At 38.2% G+C, this 19102-nt stretch overlaps 4 protein-coding genes across 6 annotated transcripts; 3 read left to right on the forward strand and 1 right to left on the reverse strand.

Annotated features, from left to right (window-relative positions):
• The first annotated feature begins 1559 nt into the window (after positions 1 to 1559).
• Positions 1560 to 5145, forward strand: LOC116214890 (heparanase-like protein 1). Of its 2 annotated transcripts, none has more exons than XM_031550378.1 (10): positions 1560 to 1744; positions 2274 to 2536; positions 2624 to 2660; positions 2737 to 2920; positions 3070 to 3218; positions 3301 to 3534; positions 3636 to 3825; positions 3946 to 4071; positions 4183 to 4282; positions 4511 to 5145. In XM_031550378.1, exons 2-10 carry the CDS (start codon positions 2321 to 2323, stop codon positions 4907 to 4909), a joined length of 1635 nt encoding a protein of 544 aa, XP_031406238.1. In that variant the 5' UTR covers positions 1560 to 1744; positions 2274 to 2320; the 3' UTR covers positions 4910 to 5145. The 2 variants fall into 2 exon arrangements, with proteins under 2 accessions (XP_031406238.1, XP_031406240.1); XM_031550380.1 differs by lacking the exon at positions 1560 to 1744 and adding an exon at positions 1867 to 1891.
• Positions 5146 to 8575: 3430 nt separating this feature from the next.
• Positions 8576 to 19045, forward strand: LOC116212751 (LYR motif-containing protein 4). Of its 2 annotated transcripts, none has more exons than XM_031547432.1 (2): positions 8576 to 9059; positions 18613 to 19045. In XM_031547432.1, exons 1-2 carry the CDS (start codon positions 8865 to 8867, stop codon positions 18706 to 18708), a joined length of 291 nt encoding a protein of 96 aa, XP_031403292.1. In that variant the 5' UTR covers positions 8576 to 8864; the 3' UTR covers positions 18709 to 19045. The 2 variants fall into 2 exon arrangements, with proteins under 2 accessions (XP_031403292.1, XP_031403290.1); XM_031547430.1 differs by lacking the exon at positions 18613 to 19045 and adding an exon at positions 9728 to 10148 and having other exon boundaries at positions 8577 to 9151.
• Positions 10174 to 13295, reverse strand: LOC116212749 (SNAP25 homologous protein SNAP33-like). The gene is made up of 6 exons (XM_031547428.1): positions 13141 to 13295; positions 12140 to 12668; positions 11288 to 11381; positions 11041 to 11168; positions 10786 to 10883; positions 10174 to 10510 (listed from the first exon to the last, which is right to left on the reverse strand). Exons 2-6 carry the CDS (start codon positions 12602 to 12604, stop codon positions 10411 to 10413), a joined length of 885 nt encoding a protein of 294 aa, XP_031403288.1. The 5' UTR covers positions 12605 to 12668; positions 13141 to 13295; the 3' UTR covers positions 10174 to 10410.
• LOC116212750 lies at positions 16268 to 17771 on the forward strand. The gene is made up of 2 exons (XM_031547429.1): positions 16268 to 16654; positions 17105 to 17771. Exon 2 carries the CDS (start codon positions 17125 to 17127, stop codon positions 17521 to 17523), a length of 399 nt encoding a protein of 132 aa, XP_031403289.1. The 5' UTR covers positions 16268 to 16654; positions 17105 to 17124; the 3' UTR covers positions 17524 to 17771.
• Positions 19046 to 19102: the final 57 nt, after the last annotated feature.

The following is a 19102-nucleotide window of genomic DNA, read 5'->3' on the forward strand; positions in this document are numbered from 1 at the left end:
AATTTTATAGTATGTTTGGTTTTAGAATTAAGTGGAGTTGAATTTTGATTTTAATTGGGTTGCAATGATTGTGTTGTTGAATTATGAGAAAAGGTATGAAAAAGTAATAAATAGTTGAGAGAATTTAGTATTAAAAATTGAATTAAATGATTAAGAAAATTGAAGAAAATGAAAAAAGTAATAATTGTGTTGTTGACTTTTATTGTATAGTGAATAAACTTAAAGTTAGAGTTAAAATTTTAAAAATCGACCCTAAAACTAAAAGGGCTAAAATTAATCATGTCATAAGATTGGACCGTATCTAGTCAATTTTTTTCGAGAAAAATATAATTCATTAGAAAAAATTGGGAGAAATAATAATTCGTTGGGAAGTAAAAAATAATTATTTTTCAATTGTGTCGGCAAGGGATAATGCCAAATTTGTCACGAGTTAACGAAATGCGGGAAAGCCTTAAAATGGGGAAAATGATTGGACGACCTAACCGTACTAAAGTGACAAATCACCTGACAACCTTAAAACTTTCACAGCGACATGCTTCGGGGAAGGCTTAGGCGTCGGTTATTCTCATGCGAGAAACATTTTAGGACCGTTTGTTTTTAAAGAATTTGATTTTAATTTTAACTTTAACTCAACACATTATACAATAAAAATATACGTTTTTCAAGTCAAATTTATAACTACATCTCATTTGTCCTTTTCCATAATCAAAATCAAAATTAAAATTAAAGTAACTTTAACTTTGAAGCCAAACGGCCTTTGATGGTCCGGCACCGACCCGTCCGGACTTGGCGCCCGTCGCTCCAGGGGCTGATTAGACGGTCTGGTTTCAAAACTGTAGGGGCTCTCATGTGAATATCCTAAAACCAAATAACATGATTTCGACTGAAACTAATGATATACTTGCATTAATATGTAATGAGATTTCAATTTTTGAATTTATATAAGAGTTTTCCCTGACAGTTATCGCGACTTCTCAACTGATATAGCGTAAGCCGGACTTTCGGTCCAAGGCTAACATGAAGTAAGTCGCGTTCTTGCAGAAAAAAAAGGTGAGGGGATGAAATGATTGAGGTGTGAAAATAATGTATTTAATGACTTTTAAAGGGCAAGGCTTTCCAACTTTATTCGGATCTCATCTCGGACCGTAAACTCTTCGACCCGGAGAAATCCGGTCATGAAAATTCCTTCTTTTGGAAAGAAAGATCGATAATAAGAGTACCTTAACATAAAGTAATCTAAAGTATAGCGATGGATCCACTTTGGAATTTTGAATTCGCGATCACACGTCCATTAAAAAATCGACCTCGACCTCGATCCAACTCGACACTAAAATTTTTTAATCTCCCGAATAATGAAAGGCATCGAGAGAGAATGTTGTGTTCCAAATTAAAATAATGCCAAGAGGAGACTGATGTTGGACGCGTGCGTGCTAGTCTCCTCCCGTGGGCAATGAAAGGTCTGCCCCGTCTCTAACCCGACCGTTCCTTGCTCTACTTACTAATCGAAAATGGACACTGTAATAAAAGACTGTCATCGTCACTCCACTCAACTTAATCTCCTGTCAAAGAACTCACTCTTAGCTGCGGACCCCTTTTGTCCCAACCCGACAAATCTGACACAGACCCTTTTACGGTAGATAAGGGTGCTGAGCTCGCTTGTGGTCGGCTATGGCGGATTCTTGATCTTAGTTCAGCTCTTGCTCGTGACTTGGGAGAAGGCTCTGGCTTCTCTGCTTCAGATTTGGTCAGTGGAGTCTTCTGTCTTCTGGGTTTTTCTTTTTTCCTGTGAATCTCATGCTTTAGATATATTCAGCAAAAAAAAGATACATTCTTGATATTTGAGGTTAAGCCATGGTGAGCTTCACTGTTGGTCTTCCATGGCGGATTTGAGGTAGGTTCATGGTCGTCTCAGGTGGCACCCCTTTGCTTGAGTTTGCTCTGCTCTGTTCTTAGGTTCAGTGGCTGCAGTGGAATATGTTGCTGAAATCTTGTCCTTTTTGATGGATGGATCCTGTGCATTGTTATCGGCATTTCGATACGACGATGAATCTTGAATCTGATGTATCTGGTGATTTTGCTGAGAAAACATGGTTTTACTCTGCCACCGAGAAAGGCGAAAAATCTAAACTCGGTCCGGGTGGTACTTCTGAGTTTCAGCTTCTTGCTCATGTAAATTGATCGAAACCGGACTTAAAACCCCAGGAACTCCATGTTCGCTGCATCTGTAGCATTCTCTGGGTTTCCATTGAGGAAGTTTGTTTTCCCTCTCGCAGGCGGCCCGTATAAGTTCAACTGCTGTTCTGACAATTTATTCCCTGATATGGGATTCTTCCACCTCTCCCTGTTCGTCATTCTTGGGACATTCCCGGCAGCATTACTGGCTCAAGGAGTCATGTATTCTTCAATTGCAGTCAACGTCACGGAAACAATCGCTGAAACTGATGAAAACTTCGTGTGCGCAACTATCGATTGGTGGCCTCATGATAAGTGTAACTACAACCGCTGCCCATGGGGATACTCATCTGCAATAAATTTGGTAAAGGAATTCAGATTCAATCTCTCCCATCAAAGATTGTATATAATATATCCATAGATCGTTAATTAGTCTGCTTGATATTTCCAGAACCTGTCCAACCCTTTCCTTGGAAGAGCAATACAAGGTTTGTATGTCTAATGAATTATAGTATCTGCACTAAGTTCGCGTTCAATATGTAGTTAATTATATTATGTTGTCAGCTTTTAAGAATTTGAGGATAAGAATTGGAGGATCTCTGCAAGACCAAGTCGTGTACGATGTGGGGAAGTTGAAGGTCCCCTGCCACCCTTTCCAAAAGATCAATAATGGATTGTTCGGGTACTCGAAGGGATGTTTGCACATGAAGCGGTGGGACGAGCTTAACTGCTTGTTCAGAAACAATAGGTAATTATACCTTTCTGTCGTCACGATTTTCTCTGATGGATTTCTACTTTCCAGCGAAACAATCTTTTTAAAAAGCCATCATCATCAGACTTGCCTCATTTTATCGAGTTTAAGTAATGGATAGTGACATTTTGATTGATTCATCGCAGGGTAGTCGTGACTTTTGGCTTGAATGCGCTCTTCGGGAGGCATCGGATCAGGCAGGATGCATGGGGAGGAGATTGGGACTCTAGTAACGCTCGCGACTTCATAAGATACACGATTTCGAAGGGCTACCCTGTAGATTCATGGGAATTCGGTATGAACTCAGACTAGAGATGCAGTTACTGTCTTTCAGATCATCATTTACATGCCTTGTTGATTGCTGGATCTGCTTGAAGGTAATGAGCTCAGTGGAAGTGGGATCGGGGCAAGTGTTGCAGCTGAGCAATACGGAAAGGACTTGATCGCCCTTAGAAAAGTTATCGACGAGCTCTATGAGAACTCTCATGTGAAACCTTTGCTCATAGCCCCAGGAGGATTCTTTGACGAGGGATGGTACACAAAGCTTTTACAGGTTTCCGGACCAGGTGTGATCAATGTCATGACCCATCACATATACAACCTCGGTGCAGGTCAGTTAAAGGCTTCCCAAATCAAGCAGAGTCTATCTGTCTGAATTGACGAGCATACGTCCAATATCAGTGCTGAGCTTTCTTGGACTTCGATATTTCAGGTATTGATCCCAATCTTGTGAGTAAGATACTGAGTCCGCTCTACTTGAGTGAGATATCGAAAACCTTCAGCGACCTCCAAGAAACTATACGAAAGCATGGTCCATGGTCTTCTGCCTGGGTCGGAGAGTCTGGTGGGGCCTATAATAGCGGCGGTCGTCATGTGTCCAACACATTCGTCAACAGTTTCTGGTAATCTTATTTACAGAAATCTGACTTGAAGTTAGTATGATGTTTGATCTATTCGAGTACTTAAATTCACTGTCTAGGTCATTCATAACGAAGTTTTCCTCGTCTATATGCCGAAAAAAGGTACTTAGATCAGCTCGGTATGGCATCGAAGCACAACACGAAAGTGTATTGTCGGCAGAGCCTGATCGGTGGGAACTACGGCCTTTTGAACTGGTCCACTTCCCTACCAAACCCAGATTACTACAGGCAAGTTCTCCCCATTGTATCAATAATCCACTGTTATGTCTTAAAGATAAATCAAATGAAACGACAGAGCAATCTTTGAGCTAAAACTCACCATAAGATGATTCTTGACAGCGCTCTTCTATGGCATCGGCTGATGGGGAAAGGCGTGCTTACTGTTGAGAGTAACGCTCCATCACATTTACGGTCTTACGCCCATTGTTCCAAAGGAAGAGTAAGTCGACTCGATTTTCTTCTTTGTTAGTATAACAAGGGATTGAAGAAAAGAGAATTTTTCATCAAATAATGGGAAAGTACACGGCTGATCAGCAGAGTTCTGTAGGAAATCTGCAGCCTAGTTATATTAATGGGATTGCCGGGCCAACCAACTCCTCTAGGAGCATTATATATTGATTAATATTACCACATGACACTATAACGACTATTGTGTTATATGTTACAGGCAGGCGTAACCCTGCTGCTAATCAACTTGAACAATGAGACTAACTTCATAACCCGGGTCCACAACAATAACGTGAAGAGCTTGGTTGTAGAGAAACAGCCAAGTACCGAAGAAGGAACCATTCTCATCCGGGGACTGAAGAAGACGGTCTCGTTCGTCGGGACCAGATCATCAAAGGCAGCTCCGCTGTTCAGAGAAGAGTACCACCTGACCCCAAAGGACGGGTACCTTCGGAGCCAAGTAATGCTTCTGAATGGGACTCCATTGGAAGTAACAGAAGATGGAGAGATCCCAACCTTAAAGCCTGCCTTTGCTCATGTGAACTCTCTTGTCTCTGTTGCCCCTCTGTCCATGGCATTTATTGTTCTCCCCAGTATGTATGCTCCTGCTTGTGCATGATCGACTTTTATTGCAACTGTAATTGTAATTGTGATTGTAATATAATTTATTGAATATTAAATAAAGAGGTATCGGTAGTCTCAATGTTGATCCGAAACCTCTTGATTTCATAAGATGATGTGTATAACTATGCCATACCATTTCTCTTATTTATTATATGTTTTAGACATTTTGTAATGTTGTACTGAACCTCAGACATATTTACAAATATATATGAAGAAGCGCAGATATACGCAGACTTGCTTGTCCAATCTAAAATATCTATCTGATTTTGAGCCATCGTGAATGGATTGTTTCTTCTTGGGCACGCTAGCCAGCCTGATTTTCCGAATATATGCGACAATTATAGTCCTATAATACAACAATAAAAAGATGAATGATTACCAACGTGGGTTGATTAAAGCGATTTAACGCTTATTTCACTTAAATAAAGTATCCGATTCGAGACTTTGTGAATGCAGAAAATTCATACCGAAAAAGATTTACCTCTTAATGGGCCGACTCAGCTCCACTGGATTAACCGATACCCTATTGGGCTTTCAAATATCAAAGTTCACATCGAAAAAGATGAATGATTGATGAGCTGGTTTATTTTATTTTTTGGATATTTTCTCTTCTTATTTAGTTCAATTACTAGTGTTCTAACATGTGCAATTTGTATTATTACCATTTTCTTGGATTAGTCAGGGCCCTATTGAGCTTCCAAATACAACGGTTCACACCAAAGAAGATGAATGATTGAGGAGTCAGTTTATTTTATTTTTTGGATATTTTCTCTTCTAATTTAGTTCTATTACTAGTGTTTTAATATGTGCACTGCACAGGTTTGCATTATTACCATTTTCTTGAATTTTCAAGGATGACCAAAAAAAAAACTAATACATTAGTTTAGTATTAATAGTTTAGTGACAATTTTGCAACTAATTTATTTAATATTATTTTAATCATTAGTATTATGCAAATTTATTAAATGCAGGTATACAAACTTGATCTTGTAAATTTCTTTATTTGAAATAATATTTTTTATATCCTTACTTTCAATTATTATTTTTTAAAAAATTATGTGGCCCTGATTTCGTAAATTTAGTATCTCTGTTAATTTTTTTTGTATAACTAATTAATTATTTTTATTTAATATGCCTTGTTTATATATTTAGCTAATCAATTTAATTCTAATATATATTAAAAATATATCATTTCAATATACGTTATAGATATTGTTTGAGATAGTTCTATCAAAATCTTTATTTTCACACATTAATTTTTTAATATTCTTGTAATTTTATATAATTAGTGTGTTGCGATAATTCACAGACATGCTTAATTATTTTCGAGTATAAATCATTATAATATTTATTTTCTTATTTGTCTATTACATTATTTATAGTTGTCATGTACATTACACGGGTTCATTTTTCATAAATCTAAATATCATTTTTATTGTACAATTTGAAGCACTAATTGTGTTATAAAAATAATAACATTTCCATTTGTTAATTTTAAAATTTTCAAATAAAAATCTTCAATAATCACTTTACATATAGGAGTAAGTTAATTATTATAATAAAAATTTGAAACTAATCGTTTCCATAAGCATGCATCGTATATTTGAGATCATTTTTAATTAGATATGTTAAATATACCAAGTTCAGTAATTAGACTAAAAATTATTTTTTCCTCTTTCAATTAACATATGCATAATATATTTAAGTTTCATGTTTTATTTTATTTATGAGTTTAACTTCATAGTGTGTTATCATTTTTTTTTCTTTTATAGGAGTATAACTTTTTTATAAGCTATCTATATGATCAATTAGATTTTTTGTAGTTTATGTCCTCTGCATTGTATATGTTCATTTAACACGTTTATATATAATTTCTTATAGAAATTGATCTAATTTTTTAGCACATATTTCTTGTTCTAATAATTAGATTAACTATAATATTCATTCTAATATTTATTGTGTTAGCTAAAATATTTATTTCAATAAATTATTTTAACATTGCTGCAATATTTATTTTAATAAATTATTTTAACTCTTTTTTTGCTCTATTAATAATCCATCATTTATTGTGAAGTATTTATTATTTTCAAGTTAGTTTTACATAATAATAAATATAGATATAGATTGCTTCTTAGCACAATAAAAATTTTACAATTTTGGCTTCGAAGTTTTATACATTATTAATTAATAAAATTAGATTATTCTGCTTGATTCAATAAATATATTGCAATGACCTCAATTAGTATGCATATTATTATTATTATTATTATTATTATATTATTTATTTTATCGCTTCTATTGATTATTTTATCATTTGCATATTTATTTTATTAATTTTACTAATTATTTTATATTATCGTTTATATATCATTTCTTATAACAATTGTTCTAATTTTTCTAGCACATATTTGTCTCTTATGACAACAAAATATTTCCAATGTTTAATTTGATGTTTTATACAATATCAACTTTAAATATTTTCAATGTTCTAATTTGAAAATTAATCTGCTTCTTGTAACAATTATTCTAATAATCATTTTGATATTTATTTATTGTGTCAATATGAATCTATCATTTATAATATAACTTCTTTTGTGAATTTTATAATATAATTTTTATTACAATATAAATAATATTTATTATTGAGTGCAGTTAATATTATTATCTAAATATGAATTGACTATCTTAATTCTATATGATATGACCCTATTTACCATAAAAGTGTAAGTCATTTTTCTATATGTATCTTTAAATTTTTTTTCACCAATTTCGCTTGGCAAATATTATTGTTTCTATCATCAAAATTTTGAAATTAATTATAATTAGGGTCTGTTATGTTTTTTCGTTGGGCATCGACTATAATTAGATAAACTATAATATTCATTCTAATATTTATTATGTTAGTTAAAATATTTATATCAATAAATTATTTTATTACTTTTTTTTCCATTAATAATCCATCATTATAGTGAAACATTTATTACTTTCAAGTTATTTTTACATAATATATAGATAGATATAGACAGTGAAACAAAAAGAAAATGAATTATAAAAAGTTGTGCAGTTGGAAACTTGTGTTCAAAGTGGATGAATTTTTCCTAAACACATGGTTTTAAAATCCTTTAAACGAACCTTGTAAGTAAGGCCAAGCTGATGACCGAACTACGACTATGATCTCAGCGAAAAATAGAAACGAAATGCTTATAAGGAAATGATGAAGAAAAGGAAAATAATTGATAATCTCTTTTCGATCCCATGAGGAGCTCCGAACCTGGTTAGAATAAAAAAACGATCGCTCCGAACCGGATCGTTTGTACGATGGCTGGTGGTCCGCATGAAGTGTACATCGAGCTATTGACACTAGGGGTGTAAGCAAGTTGTGTCGGTTTGCAAACAGTTCGAGCTCGACTCGGTGAAAGTTCGAGTTAGACTCGGCCTTATCGAACTTGAGCGTAGCTCAAGCCGAGCTCAAGCCTGGGTGTGCTTAGCTCAAGCGACTCACAAGTCTTATCGAGTGTAAGCCCATGTTTTATATAATATTAGCCCAGGCCAGCAGCCAGCCGATATGATAAACCCACAATATTATTATTATTATTAGAATTAAATATTATTTTTTAATTAAAATTTTTAATTTTTCATTCTATTAAGTCGGACTCTTCTTAGTCATCTCTCTCGTTATCAGTTCCTCTCTCATTTGTGCCCTAGCCTGTCCCCGACTCCCCGTGAGGAGAAGAGCTTTCCCGTCGACGTCACCTGACCTCCCCTGCTCATCCCCGTGAAGCCCGTCGCCGGGACTCGTGACCGCCCTAGCTTGTTCCCTTGAAGCTTGTCCCCGTGAGGCCGTTCATCTCTGCTCGAGCTCGAGCCGCTCGACTATCCCACTATCCAAGCTCGAGCTCGCCTCTCTAGCTTGACACCGAGCGTTTCCAAGACTGTGGTCTCGGTCTGCAATGGCGTCCGCGGCGGCGAAGGCTCCGTCGAGGTCGGAGGTGTTCTCCCTCTTCCGCTCTCTCCTGCGCACCGCCCGTGATTTCTCTGACTACAACATGAGGGAGTACATGAAGCGGCGGACCATCGACGCATTCCGCAGCAACGGGGGCCTCTCCGACCCGCAGTCGGTCTCGGCGGCCTACGCCGATGGGAAGTTGCAGCTGGAGGTGGCAAAGAGGCAGGCCATCGTCTACTCCCTCTACGCCCCGAAGGTCAAGAGCGTGATGGAGCTGAAGCGGCTGAAATCGTGAGTTTGATAGTCAAGGGTTTTAGCATGTATCTGAACTAACTGCTGAGGTTTGAAAATCTGCGGTCTGATGAATTTGAGCTTGAATTCGGAAATACAACATTGAATAAGTTGCTATTTCAATAAAGTTATGATCTTTGTTGTTTAGTGATCAAAGATTATTGTAATTTGAAACTACAGTATTCGAAAATTCTGCTTCGAGGCAATGTTGAGTTTTGATTGGGAATTGCATAATAGTCTTTCTTCGATGAGCTGATTAGAAAATCACCACTTTTAGGGTAAATTCGGTTCGGTATGAAAGGTATGGAATCCAATCGCTATATGAAACAATCCCGTCTTCGGACAAGTTCACCATTCTGAAATGGTTATGATTCCTCTTCATCGAACTAGGCCTTTCTTTTAGGATGTGATTTGCTTGTGCTGTCGAGATCGTTTGGCAATAACTGTTTATGCAGAAGGAGCAGGAGCCTCAGCGGCTGGAGGTGTTCACCACATTGTTTGTCGACAATGATTGTTTGCTACGGACGACGATAGTGTCGCTGTTTTCTCATAAGTTTCGACTGCATCGAACTGCAGGTCATTCTTATTCATGGAGTAGGAGATGACATCCATGATGAAGTAACTCAATTTCCCATTCTCTTGGGACCGTCGAGACATCGTAGTTGTAGGGTATGAGTTTGGAAGAGTCGAGGCCATTAGAGCCTGTTATGGTAAGAGAATGTAAATCTTATAACTTGTTGCTGGAGACATTTCCTTCTCAGTCTATTGTGTCGAATGGAACCTTAACATCAGTGGAAGGGCTCTGTTCAATGAAGTCCGTTGGTCGATATTGATGCATAGAAAACTGTAGTTATGCATTAGATGAGATTCTGCTTCAGTCTTAGTTAAGAGGTAGTTGGTCCATGGAGTTCTGAGTGGATATTGATGCATGGCAAACTCGAGTGTTACGATTATAAGATGTTTCAGTACCGTGTTGTGCTGCTGTTTTTGTACGTAATACTAAGGTCATGAGTTCTCTGATGAGCTCACAAATCCTTAATCAAGATTCAGGATTCGAACAGAGCTGATTTATTGTTTACAAAATCTCCAAGATTTATCCGAAGTGATATGTCATAGAATATAAGAGCAGCTACGTAAATTGAAAATCAGAGGTGCCAAGATGTCTACGACAGCGGACGTAAATAATCACAAGAAGTCTGTCTCCTGAGTCCTGAGCAGAAGGCTACCCACAGTGGTCTGTGCAAAGAATCGCGAGTAGTCTACTTCCCAAGCAGGCGACGACCTCTCTGGGCAGCTTGTTTGACACGGAAATCAAGCTCGTCCGCATCGTCATAGAAATGGTCCAGTGACTTGTTTTGCCTACATCATATAGCAAAAGCAAATTAGAACAAGATTCAACAATAGAAAGGGAACTTCATGCCGCACTTCTACATTCTTGCAAGGACCTGGGCAAAGATGGAATCGAGTTTTGGAACAACGGGACCGATTTAGTTCTGCCACTGACCCTGTTGCTTAGTAGAACTGACTCCATGACCTATCTTTTTTTTCTTTTTTGGTGACTATCTATAACACGAGTCATTTCACTTTCATTTCGGGAAAAATCGGACTGAAAATCTGAATGCCACCATACTCACCTCTCAATTTCAGTACCCATGTCAACTGCCATATCCTTCATCTCACCGAGAAGGTTGCTCAGATCATTTAATCCATCGTCTTGCTTCGCCTTTTCCACCTGTTAGCAAACCAAATTCAGGGACTCATTAGATTGCAGAAAGGGGTTAATTGGATGGGATCCTCATGACATAAACTAAACAATAAGACAGCGCGAAGGAGGCCACCAGGATTATTATCTATGAGTGGAGTGAGTGAAAGGCAAAAGGGAAACAAACCTCGATTTTCTGCAGAGCATCTGTGGGTTCAGCAGGGGGCATCCGCGAGTGGGACTTAGGCCTGCTCGATGAAGTCAATCCCAATTTATCTCTCTGCTCTAAGTGGTGACCCTTCCTCTGGATCTCATCTGCAAAATCAATCAAATGTGCAAATGAGAAATGGCTCTTTAACAAAATGCCGAGAAGAATAGATGAGCCATCTCATCTTATTTACAGGAAGTTGTGGAGACTGTATTCGAAGACAGACCTCTGGTGATTACTGGGCCGGAAATTGATCGGGTTTTCTTTGGCTTCCATGTCTTTGAGAACATTCCTCCAAGACTACCCAGAAGCTTCTCCCCCTACAATAACCATTTCCCAAAACAAATAACCTATAAGATTTTGTACTAGTATACAATTACAGAATGGGAAGTTCTCATAACAAGTCCAAAAATGTGCTTCTATTTGAGGAAAAGATTCCAGCAATCTGCATTCGTCATGCATAATATATCTGTCCTTCATTCTTTAACACAAGATGGAAAACTTTTCCAATACAAGAAGCTTTAATCCTAATACCATGAGTCGGAGACTTATGAACGATTTAGAAAAAAAGTAGGCTCTTGCAAAGTTGCTAAGCCAGTTACGATCAAGTGATTGAATTCATGTTCATGAGAATATGATCCTTGCCTCATGAACAAGAATGATCATGTGAGCTTATTAAAATCAAAGATCAAAGCTTATCTTGACATTACGAATGACCAAGGAACATAAACAACAAAAATGGCATATAAAGAACAAGATGGTATCGATCTCATTGCGAATCGATCACTCAACCAAACATTCAAATTGTAGACAAGGCGTCTTCATATTCAAGGACAAAAATGAAGCATCCGCATGGTCATACTCGGATATTTCATCATCATGAGCATCATATTAGACATTTTTCAATATCAGCAATCAACTCCAATCATGATGAACACACCAAGGGACGAACCATCAACGAACAATTAATAGACAACAAAGGCCCAGCCAATCACATTCCACCAATTATCCTCCTAATCATTCACGCATACAAGCTGGTATAAATAAAAGCAATATGTATCCAAAATGTAAGGCTTACCCGACTAAGATCGTGATCAATATTAGCAGCAAGATCATGGGTCCTGGTGATCTGCTCACCCTGCTGATGCAGGGTCACCAGAGTCTGAGTTGCATCCTCCCTAATGTCCTCTGCTATCTTCAGGCAGCCATTGACGGTCTTCGTGGTCTCCTCAGCTTTGTAGACAGCGTAATTCTCCAATTCCTGCACAGATTGGTTCTCCAATCCCCCCGAGTCGTGGAAGTCATTCTTATACTTATTCTTCGATGCCGAGGTCACGGAGTTCGGGTAGGAAGAGGGTGTTTCTTTCCCATCGTAGTCATCAAAAGGGTTGCTGCCAAAGTCCGGTGGGTTCAGCGTAGGCTCGGAAGAAGTCTTTCTCGGCAAGGTGTTACGTGCCGGCTTTCTATCAAATTCGTCATCAGAGTCAAAAGGGTTGGAGCTAGCCTTAGACGACTTCAAGGGAGACTTCTTTGAACCGAACATTTTCCTCGGGAAGTAAAAATTTAGGATTCGATTACTCTGTGATATTGATAATATAATCCAAGACCTGAATGAAATCATCAAACGCGTAAACAAAATGACTACTTATAGCGAATCGGGCAACAAGTTCCTAAAGTTGACAAGCATAAATTTGACATATCGATACGAAACCGAGCTAAGAAGCTGATAGACTACGGTCCACAACCTAAGAAAGCTCTAATCCTAAGAATTTGCCAAAACAAAAACACGGCGAACAACTTAAGGAAACAGTTCTCAAATCTGATGCTTCCGATAGATTGAGACCGCATGTGTGGACCATTGATTAGGTCCACGATGTGTTTTCTTTGTCAAATCTCGACATCAGAGGCTCGAAAACTAACATTGTCCCTTCAAATGGTCTAACACATCAAGATAAAAGAACTGGAATTGATAAGGGAAACCCAGTTGACTAAGCAATTTCAGGGTAAAACTAGAGCTCCGATGAATGAAAGTCAAGCGACAACTTGATTGAACTCGAGAGACCCAAAATCGGAACGCACCTGAGGAAGTGAATTGATGTAGCGAGAGCTCAGAAGCGACGATGATACGGCAGTGATGTTCTTCGCGGGTACTATGAACAGGACGTCGACATGAACGAGGGGAGAGAGAGAGAGAGAGAGAGGAAGAATAGAGGGAGAGGACGCGGACACGGAAGGATTGCTTCCACGAAAGAGTTGAATAATGTAAATTCAACTCAATTCAATTCAAACTCTGGAGAGAGAGAGAGAGAGAGGAGTGTTACGTCGGACAACAAACAGAGGCGACTGTTCTTTTTCGGATTTTCCCTTGGGCGGTCCTTCACTTCATGCGGCTTGATTTCAACTTGGCCCCCTGTAGTTTACGGTTATTTTCAAATAGCCCTTATAGTTTGCAAGATTGCCCCAATTTACTCCAAATCAGTAACATCTACCTTTCAACGGGTCTTGTAAGCCGCGTGTGATCGAACCAATATTTGCAAGGAGCTAACAAAAGGGAACCGTTTACTTCGAAAGATACTGGCTAGTACTTGTCTACTTTCGTTAGTAAAATTAAGAAGACTTTTTTTTTTAATTATTGGATAAGCGAATTAAGAAGACTAATCCTTATGATATAAATATAAATGCTGCTAGAGACGGACGCAAGGGCTGTATATTTGGTCGCCAGGACGACATTGGATATTCCATCGCGATCGGATCGGATAGAAATCTTAGGGGATTTTTATATTTTAAACTTGGGTTTGCAACGTGCCAAAATATGTAAGTTGGATATGGAGTTAAAATGATAAATTTGCCTCTATTTTTATGATATTTTAATTTTCTAAAATAATTTTTTCTACTAGCAAATAAAATAAATAATTTTTTTTAAAAAAAAAACCCCATGAAGCATTGGAGGAGGACTGTCGCGGCCTGTCGCCAGCCACCAACCCTCCTCCGATAACTCACATGGCAGTTTGGTATATTTGGGAAATTAAACCCTGGAACAGGAGCCGTTATTCGGTAATTCTATCTCGTCACGTGGCGCGAAAAAACACTAATTAAATTACAATAAATTAAATAATAAGTGTTAATCACTTGAATAATATGGTAAGTTTTATCATTTGAAGTAATGTTATTGGTTATTTCTCACCATATTATTATGAGTTGTGATCATTTAAAAATTTCTCCTTGAATAGGAGATTTTCTCCCTTTTGGTCTAAATAATATCCTAATCCGAGCCCAATCACCTCCTGAGCCGGATTTGGGCCTTAAAGGACAATCGAGTCCAATTCTTGCAAATATCCAGTCCTTGTAGTCACCGAATTGGATTAGGATTTAAGAAGTCTCACCGGTCTACCAAACCTGGCCAAGGTTCGAATACATAGAATCAAACGAATAGGAAGGAAGGCAAATTTCTTAATTTTGGGATAACCAAAATTCAATAATTTTATAAAACCAAAAAAAAAATGAAACATATATAAATTTGGTAAAAATGAAATATTATATGTAAATTTCCTTATATTTTGGAAATAAAAAATAAAATTGACCATCACTCGCTCTAAATCTTAGGTCTCGAAAAGAAAAAAAATAATAAGATGGTGATAGAAACTATGTTTGCGTCTAGTCGGTCGGAAAATTTGTATCTTTCCATCATAAAAATGTATGCTCAGGATCGTGGGAAGAGAGAGAGAGAGAGAGAGAGAGAGAGAGAAGAGGGGGTGGAGATCTTCTCATCGCCTACTATCAGTATCAGACTCGGTTTGATCCGTGATATGACTCTTAATTTCTCGATTATTTTTTATACTAAGAAATATATGGATGGACTTTGATCTTGAATGAGAGATTAGAGTTTTCAGGGAAACAGATGCTTAGCCAACGGGTCGGTATGTCTCGGAACAGGGAACCCGAGTATTAAATTTTCAGTTCTTTCAATTCTTCTAGGGTTCTTGAAGAAATCTCTCAATTAGTGTTATTTGAAAAAGGAAAAATGAGGTTCTGATTACCGAGATTAAGGAGGAGAGGAAGAGATGCACCAATAATGGTGAGAAATTTGGGGCAAATTGGATTTTTATGAGAAAATCAGAGGCCTTAAGTTAGGGGTTTTCAGCTTTAGAGGAAAATTGGGGGAAAACTATAGATCTTTGAAATCTATACATCGCAATCGCGAAATGCCGGATCCCACCCTTCCCTTTTCCTATTGGAAAAAGTCCTGTAATGGATATAATAGTATATATTGCAAATCAATTGATATTAAATATATTAACACAAGTGATTACAAATTTATGTTATTGTATTGTTTAAAAATAAATAAATTTATACACAGAAACAAAGAAAAATGTTTGAGTCTAGTAATATAGTTCCTTTCTTCTCCTTTCCATCCTGTCATATGACTTGTCCCTTTCTCTCTCTTTTCGTTATGCATCATGATATCCGAAAATTCAGTCAAGTTGGATCGATCTATTAATAGGTAAAATTCTCTCAACGTAGATTTTCTTTATTCATAATGCTCGAATTCAAAATCTTGCCGAAGTGTAATAAGCGTTGAACCGCTTGAATTAACCCTTGGCTCTCTCTCGCTCTGAAGGATTTTCATCCCATAAATAAACAAACAAAGATGACGACCGCCCCTCCTCCTTCCTTCTCTTGTCATCATTTATTTATCGTCTCTCTCAACTTCCCCTCTCCTATATATCCTATTGTCCTTCCCATGCATTCCCATTAACGTTCAACGCAATCAATGTTCTCCCGTGCTAGTACCTTACCTGCTCGAATGCGAAAAAGTAAAGACAAATATCCGTCATAAGGTCCTTCACGATATTTCTAAAAGTCGTATATATTTCCATACCGACCTGTATTTTTCAATTCGACAAAGATGGACAGCACGAGATTGATGGAGTTTGGGCAAATGAGGATCTTCGTGTTGTTGGTCGTGGCTATCTCAAAGCTTGGGGTGGATCCCGTAATGTAGGTGGACGGGATCATGTGAATAATCGCAATCTGTTTTGGGCAGTTGACTGGGCCGGCTCTTTGTCGGCCCAAGATTCCTGAACTTGAGTATGCATTGGGCCGATGATGGAGAATCCTATGACACAGAGGCCCAAAGTGAGCCCAATTCATAGCTAAACCGACCCGATTCATTTTTTGTTTAGTTTTTTTTTCTTTTTTCTGCAAACAGAAACAAAACCAAAACCTCGAAGTGGAAACTCTCTCTCAGCCTGTTCCGACCAGTCGCCCCGACGACGGCCGGCGTCCTCACTTCTCAGCCTCTGTCATCCTTGATAATCTCGCCGTTATACTCACCGTTCTCCGCCCTGCCGGCGAACGGATTCTTCTCCACCCGCGGCGGTGGTGGCATCCTCCTCTATTCTCCTGTACACAGATGGACGGCGGAATCTTCAGTTCACCGTCTGAGTGACCTCCATCTCCCCGAGCTCCCTTATCCTTCATTCCCAGGAGCTTCGACGGTCCTCGCCGTAGGTGAAGGCAGAATCGGAGGCTCACGGAAGCTAAAATTGGAAACGGTCGATCTCAATCTCACCGGAATCCTTGATTTATAGAGGTCGACTTCCTTCCCTAGTCTGTAATTGAAATGCCTTATTGCCTTCGTCAGATGTTGATTTCATGATCTGCTGTATAGCTTGAAAATTTTCAGCGTTATTTGATTATTATTGCTGGCTGATTATTATCGTGAGATTTCTAGAACGTGCTGAAAATTATCTAGTGACAAGTTTCCAAGGATTCACGATTATACGATTCCATTATTTGTTTCCTTTATATGATTCGATTATTCGTTTCGATTCCGTAAGAACCTCCGTTCTATCTAGAAATTGAATTTTGACAACCATGGCTCTAGATTTGGTTTGCTCATTGTATTCCCTGAGATGATCTGGGCTCCTGCTGGGTGGCTCTTCCCGCATTGATCATGATCAATTTTGTCGAATAAATGAGCAGAGATAATAGCATTGGTGTGTCTCATTTTATCAGTTTTCTTTCTCGCGAATCGTTGCAGAAACTAGATGATAACGAAGCATGACGGTGTTGAAGAGATACGTCCTCAGGCTCTTCATATCACTCAAGTACATCACGGCTAACGTGGTGGACAGGAACAACGGGCGGATTGTGGCCACGGCCTCAACGGTCGAGCATTCCATCAAGAACTCGCTTGAGTGCGGGAGGTCATGCAATGCCAAGGCCGCTGGGGTCGTTGGGGAGGTCCTGGCCATGCGGCTCAAGGTGGAAGGCCTTGAGCTCGGGCAGGCGCGGGGGATCCACTTAGACGTGACCAAGGAGATCGAGAAGAAAGGGCTTGGGAGTAAGACAAAGGTTTGGGCGGTCGTGAACGCCCTCCGGAGCAACGGGGTCAAGCTGATACTAGATGATGAGGCTCGCGAGGATTCCTCTCGACCGGGTTTTTTCAACCGGTTCTAGTCCTGAGCCGTTTCTTCTTTACAACTGCAACACTAGAAACTGATGTGTATTCGGGATGAAAATGTCATGTTTTTCTGCTCTTGATTAGATCGTATTCGATCCAATCCGATCCCTGCAGCGCCCATATGATATTATTCACAGTTCGTCTCTTCTTGTGAACTGTCTTTTTGGCCATATAGGGTTGAATTTTTGGGCTCGTGTGAGGACTTGTCTGTGAATGGCAAATGATGTTTGATGACTTATTTGTAGATTCTTCAACTATGACTGAAAATCTCACTTTAACTTTTCAATTTAGCCAACATTGGCCCTGAAAGGGCTATTGGTTGCTTTCTATTGATACCCTTTGCATAGAATCCTAATTATGGCTAACGACATTTTGAGACCTAATGGATACTAACTTTGTGCTTCCAAAAAGCATGAAGCATTGACTCTTTATATGTTCAATGGAGCCACAAAATTCTTCGTAATCTTCATGATAACGTATTCCGTTTGAAATTGGGAAGCTCGTAATTATAAATTTATAAGTTCGGCAATGTTATCAGAGGCGTAACATTATCAGAGTCGAGAGGTCTTATTTGGATAAGACTTGTGTTTGTTTTCGGAATAATGTTTAACTCAACTCAACTTCACTTATCTTCAATTCAACATCACAATCATTACTTTTTTTATTTTTTAAATATTTTTAACCATTCAATTCAATTTTTTATATTAAATTCTTTTAACTATTTATTACTTTTTCACAATTCAACAACACAATCATTACTTAATCATTATTTTCTCTCAATTATTTATTACTTTTTCACACTTTTTCTCGTAATTCAAAAATACAATCATTACAAACCAATTAAAATCAAAATTCAACTCAACTCAACACTCAATCCAAACACACTCTTAGTGTGCATTTGTTTGGATTTAAAATTAACTGGTGAAATTTTTAGTATTTTACGAACTAAGTGCTTAATAGAATATGTCAGTTCTCGTTCGATTACAAGTGAATTTCTGAGCATTTCCAGTACTCTGGTCTCGGTCTGCAACTGAAGCTTCTATAGCAATGGCGTCCGCGGTGGCTAAGGCTACGCTGATGGGAAGTTGCAGCTGGAGGTGGCAAAGAGGCAGGCCATCGTCTACTCCCTCTACGCCCCGAAGGTCAAGAGCGTGATGGAGCTGAAGCAGCTGAAATCGTGAGTTCGATAGTCAAGGGTTGCCGAGGTTTGAAAATCTGCGGTCTGATGAATTTGAGCCTGAATTCGGAAATACAACATTGAATAAGTTGCTATTTCAGTAAAGTTATGATCTTTGTTGTTTAGAGATCAAAGATTACTGCAGTTCGAAACTACGGTATTCGAAAATTCTGCTTCGAGGCAATGTTGAATTTTGATTGGGAATTGCATAATAGTCTTTATTCGATGAGCTGATTAGAAAATCAACACTTAATAGGGTAAATTCGGTTCGGTATGAAAGGTATGGAATCAAATCGCGATATAAAACAATCCCGTCTTCGGACGAGTTCGCCATTCTGAAATGGTTATGATTCCTCTTCATCGAACTAGGCCTTTTTTTTTTTTAGGATGTGATTTGC

This window comes from Punica granatum, chromosome 7 (assembly GCF_007655135.1).
Source record: "Punica granatum isolate Tunisia-2019 chromosome 7, ASM765513v2, whole genome shotgun sequence".
NCBI lineage: Eukaryota > Viridiplantae > Streptophyta > Magnoliopsida > Myrtales > Lythraceae > Punica > Punica granatum.

Bases quoted from the DNA above. Each gene is read 5' to 3' on its own strand.
- LOC116212749 (XM_031547428.1), bottom strand. From the start codon at position 12,604: ATGTTCGGTTCAAAGAAGTCTCCCTTGAAGTCGTCTAAGGCTAGCTCC. The intron at 11,169-11,287 runs GTCTGTCTTCGA...TTGATTTTGCAG, and splicing joins CGGCCCAGTAATCACCAGAG to ATGAGATCCAGAGGAAGGGT. The intron at 10,884-11,040 runs GTTTGTTTCCCT...GTTTGCTAACAG, and splicing joins ATGCTCTGCAGAAAATCGAG to GTGGAAAAGGCGAAGCAAGA.
- LOC116214890 (XM_031550378.1), top strand. From the start codon at position 2,321: ATGGGATTCTTCCACCTCTCCCTGTTCGTCATTCTTGGGACATTCCCG. The intron at 3,535-3,635 runs GTCAGTTAAAGG...TCGATATTTCAG, and splicing joins CATATACAACCTCGGTGCAG to GTATTGATCCCAATCTTGTG. The intron at 4,283-4,510 runs GTAAGTCGACTC...TATATGTTACAG, and splicing joins CCCATTGTTCCAAAGGAAGA to GCAGGCGTAACCCTGCTGCT.
- LOC116212750 (XM_031547429.1), top strand. From the start codon at position 17,125: ATGACGGTGTTGAAGAGATACGTCCTCAGGCTCTTCATATCACTCAAG.
- LOC116212751 (XM_031547430.1), top strand. From the start codon at position 8,865: ATGGCGTCCGCGGCGGCGAAGGCTCCGTCGAGGTCGGAGGTGTTCTCC. The intron at 9,152-9,727 runs GTGAGTTTGATA...ATCGAACTGCAG, and splicing joins GAGCTGAAGCGGCTGAAATC to GTCATTCTTATTCATGGAGT.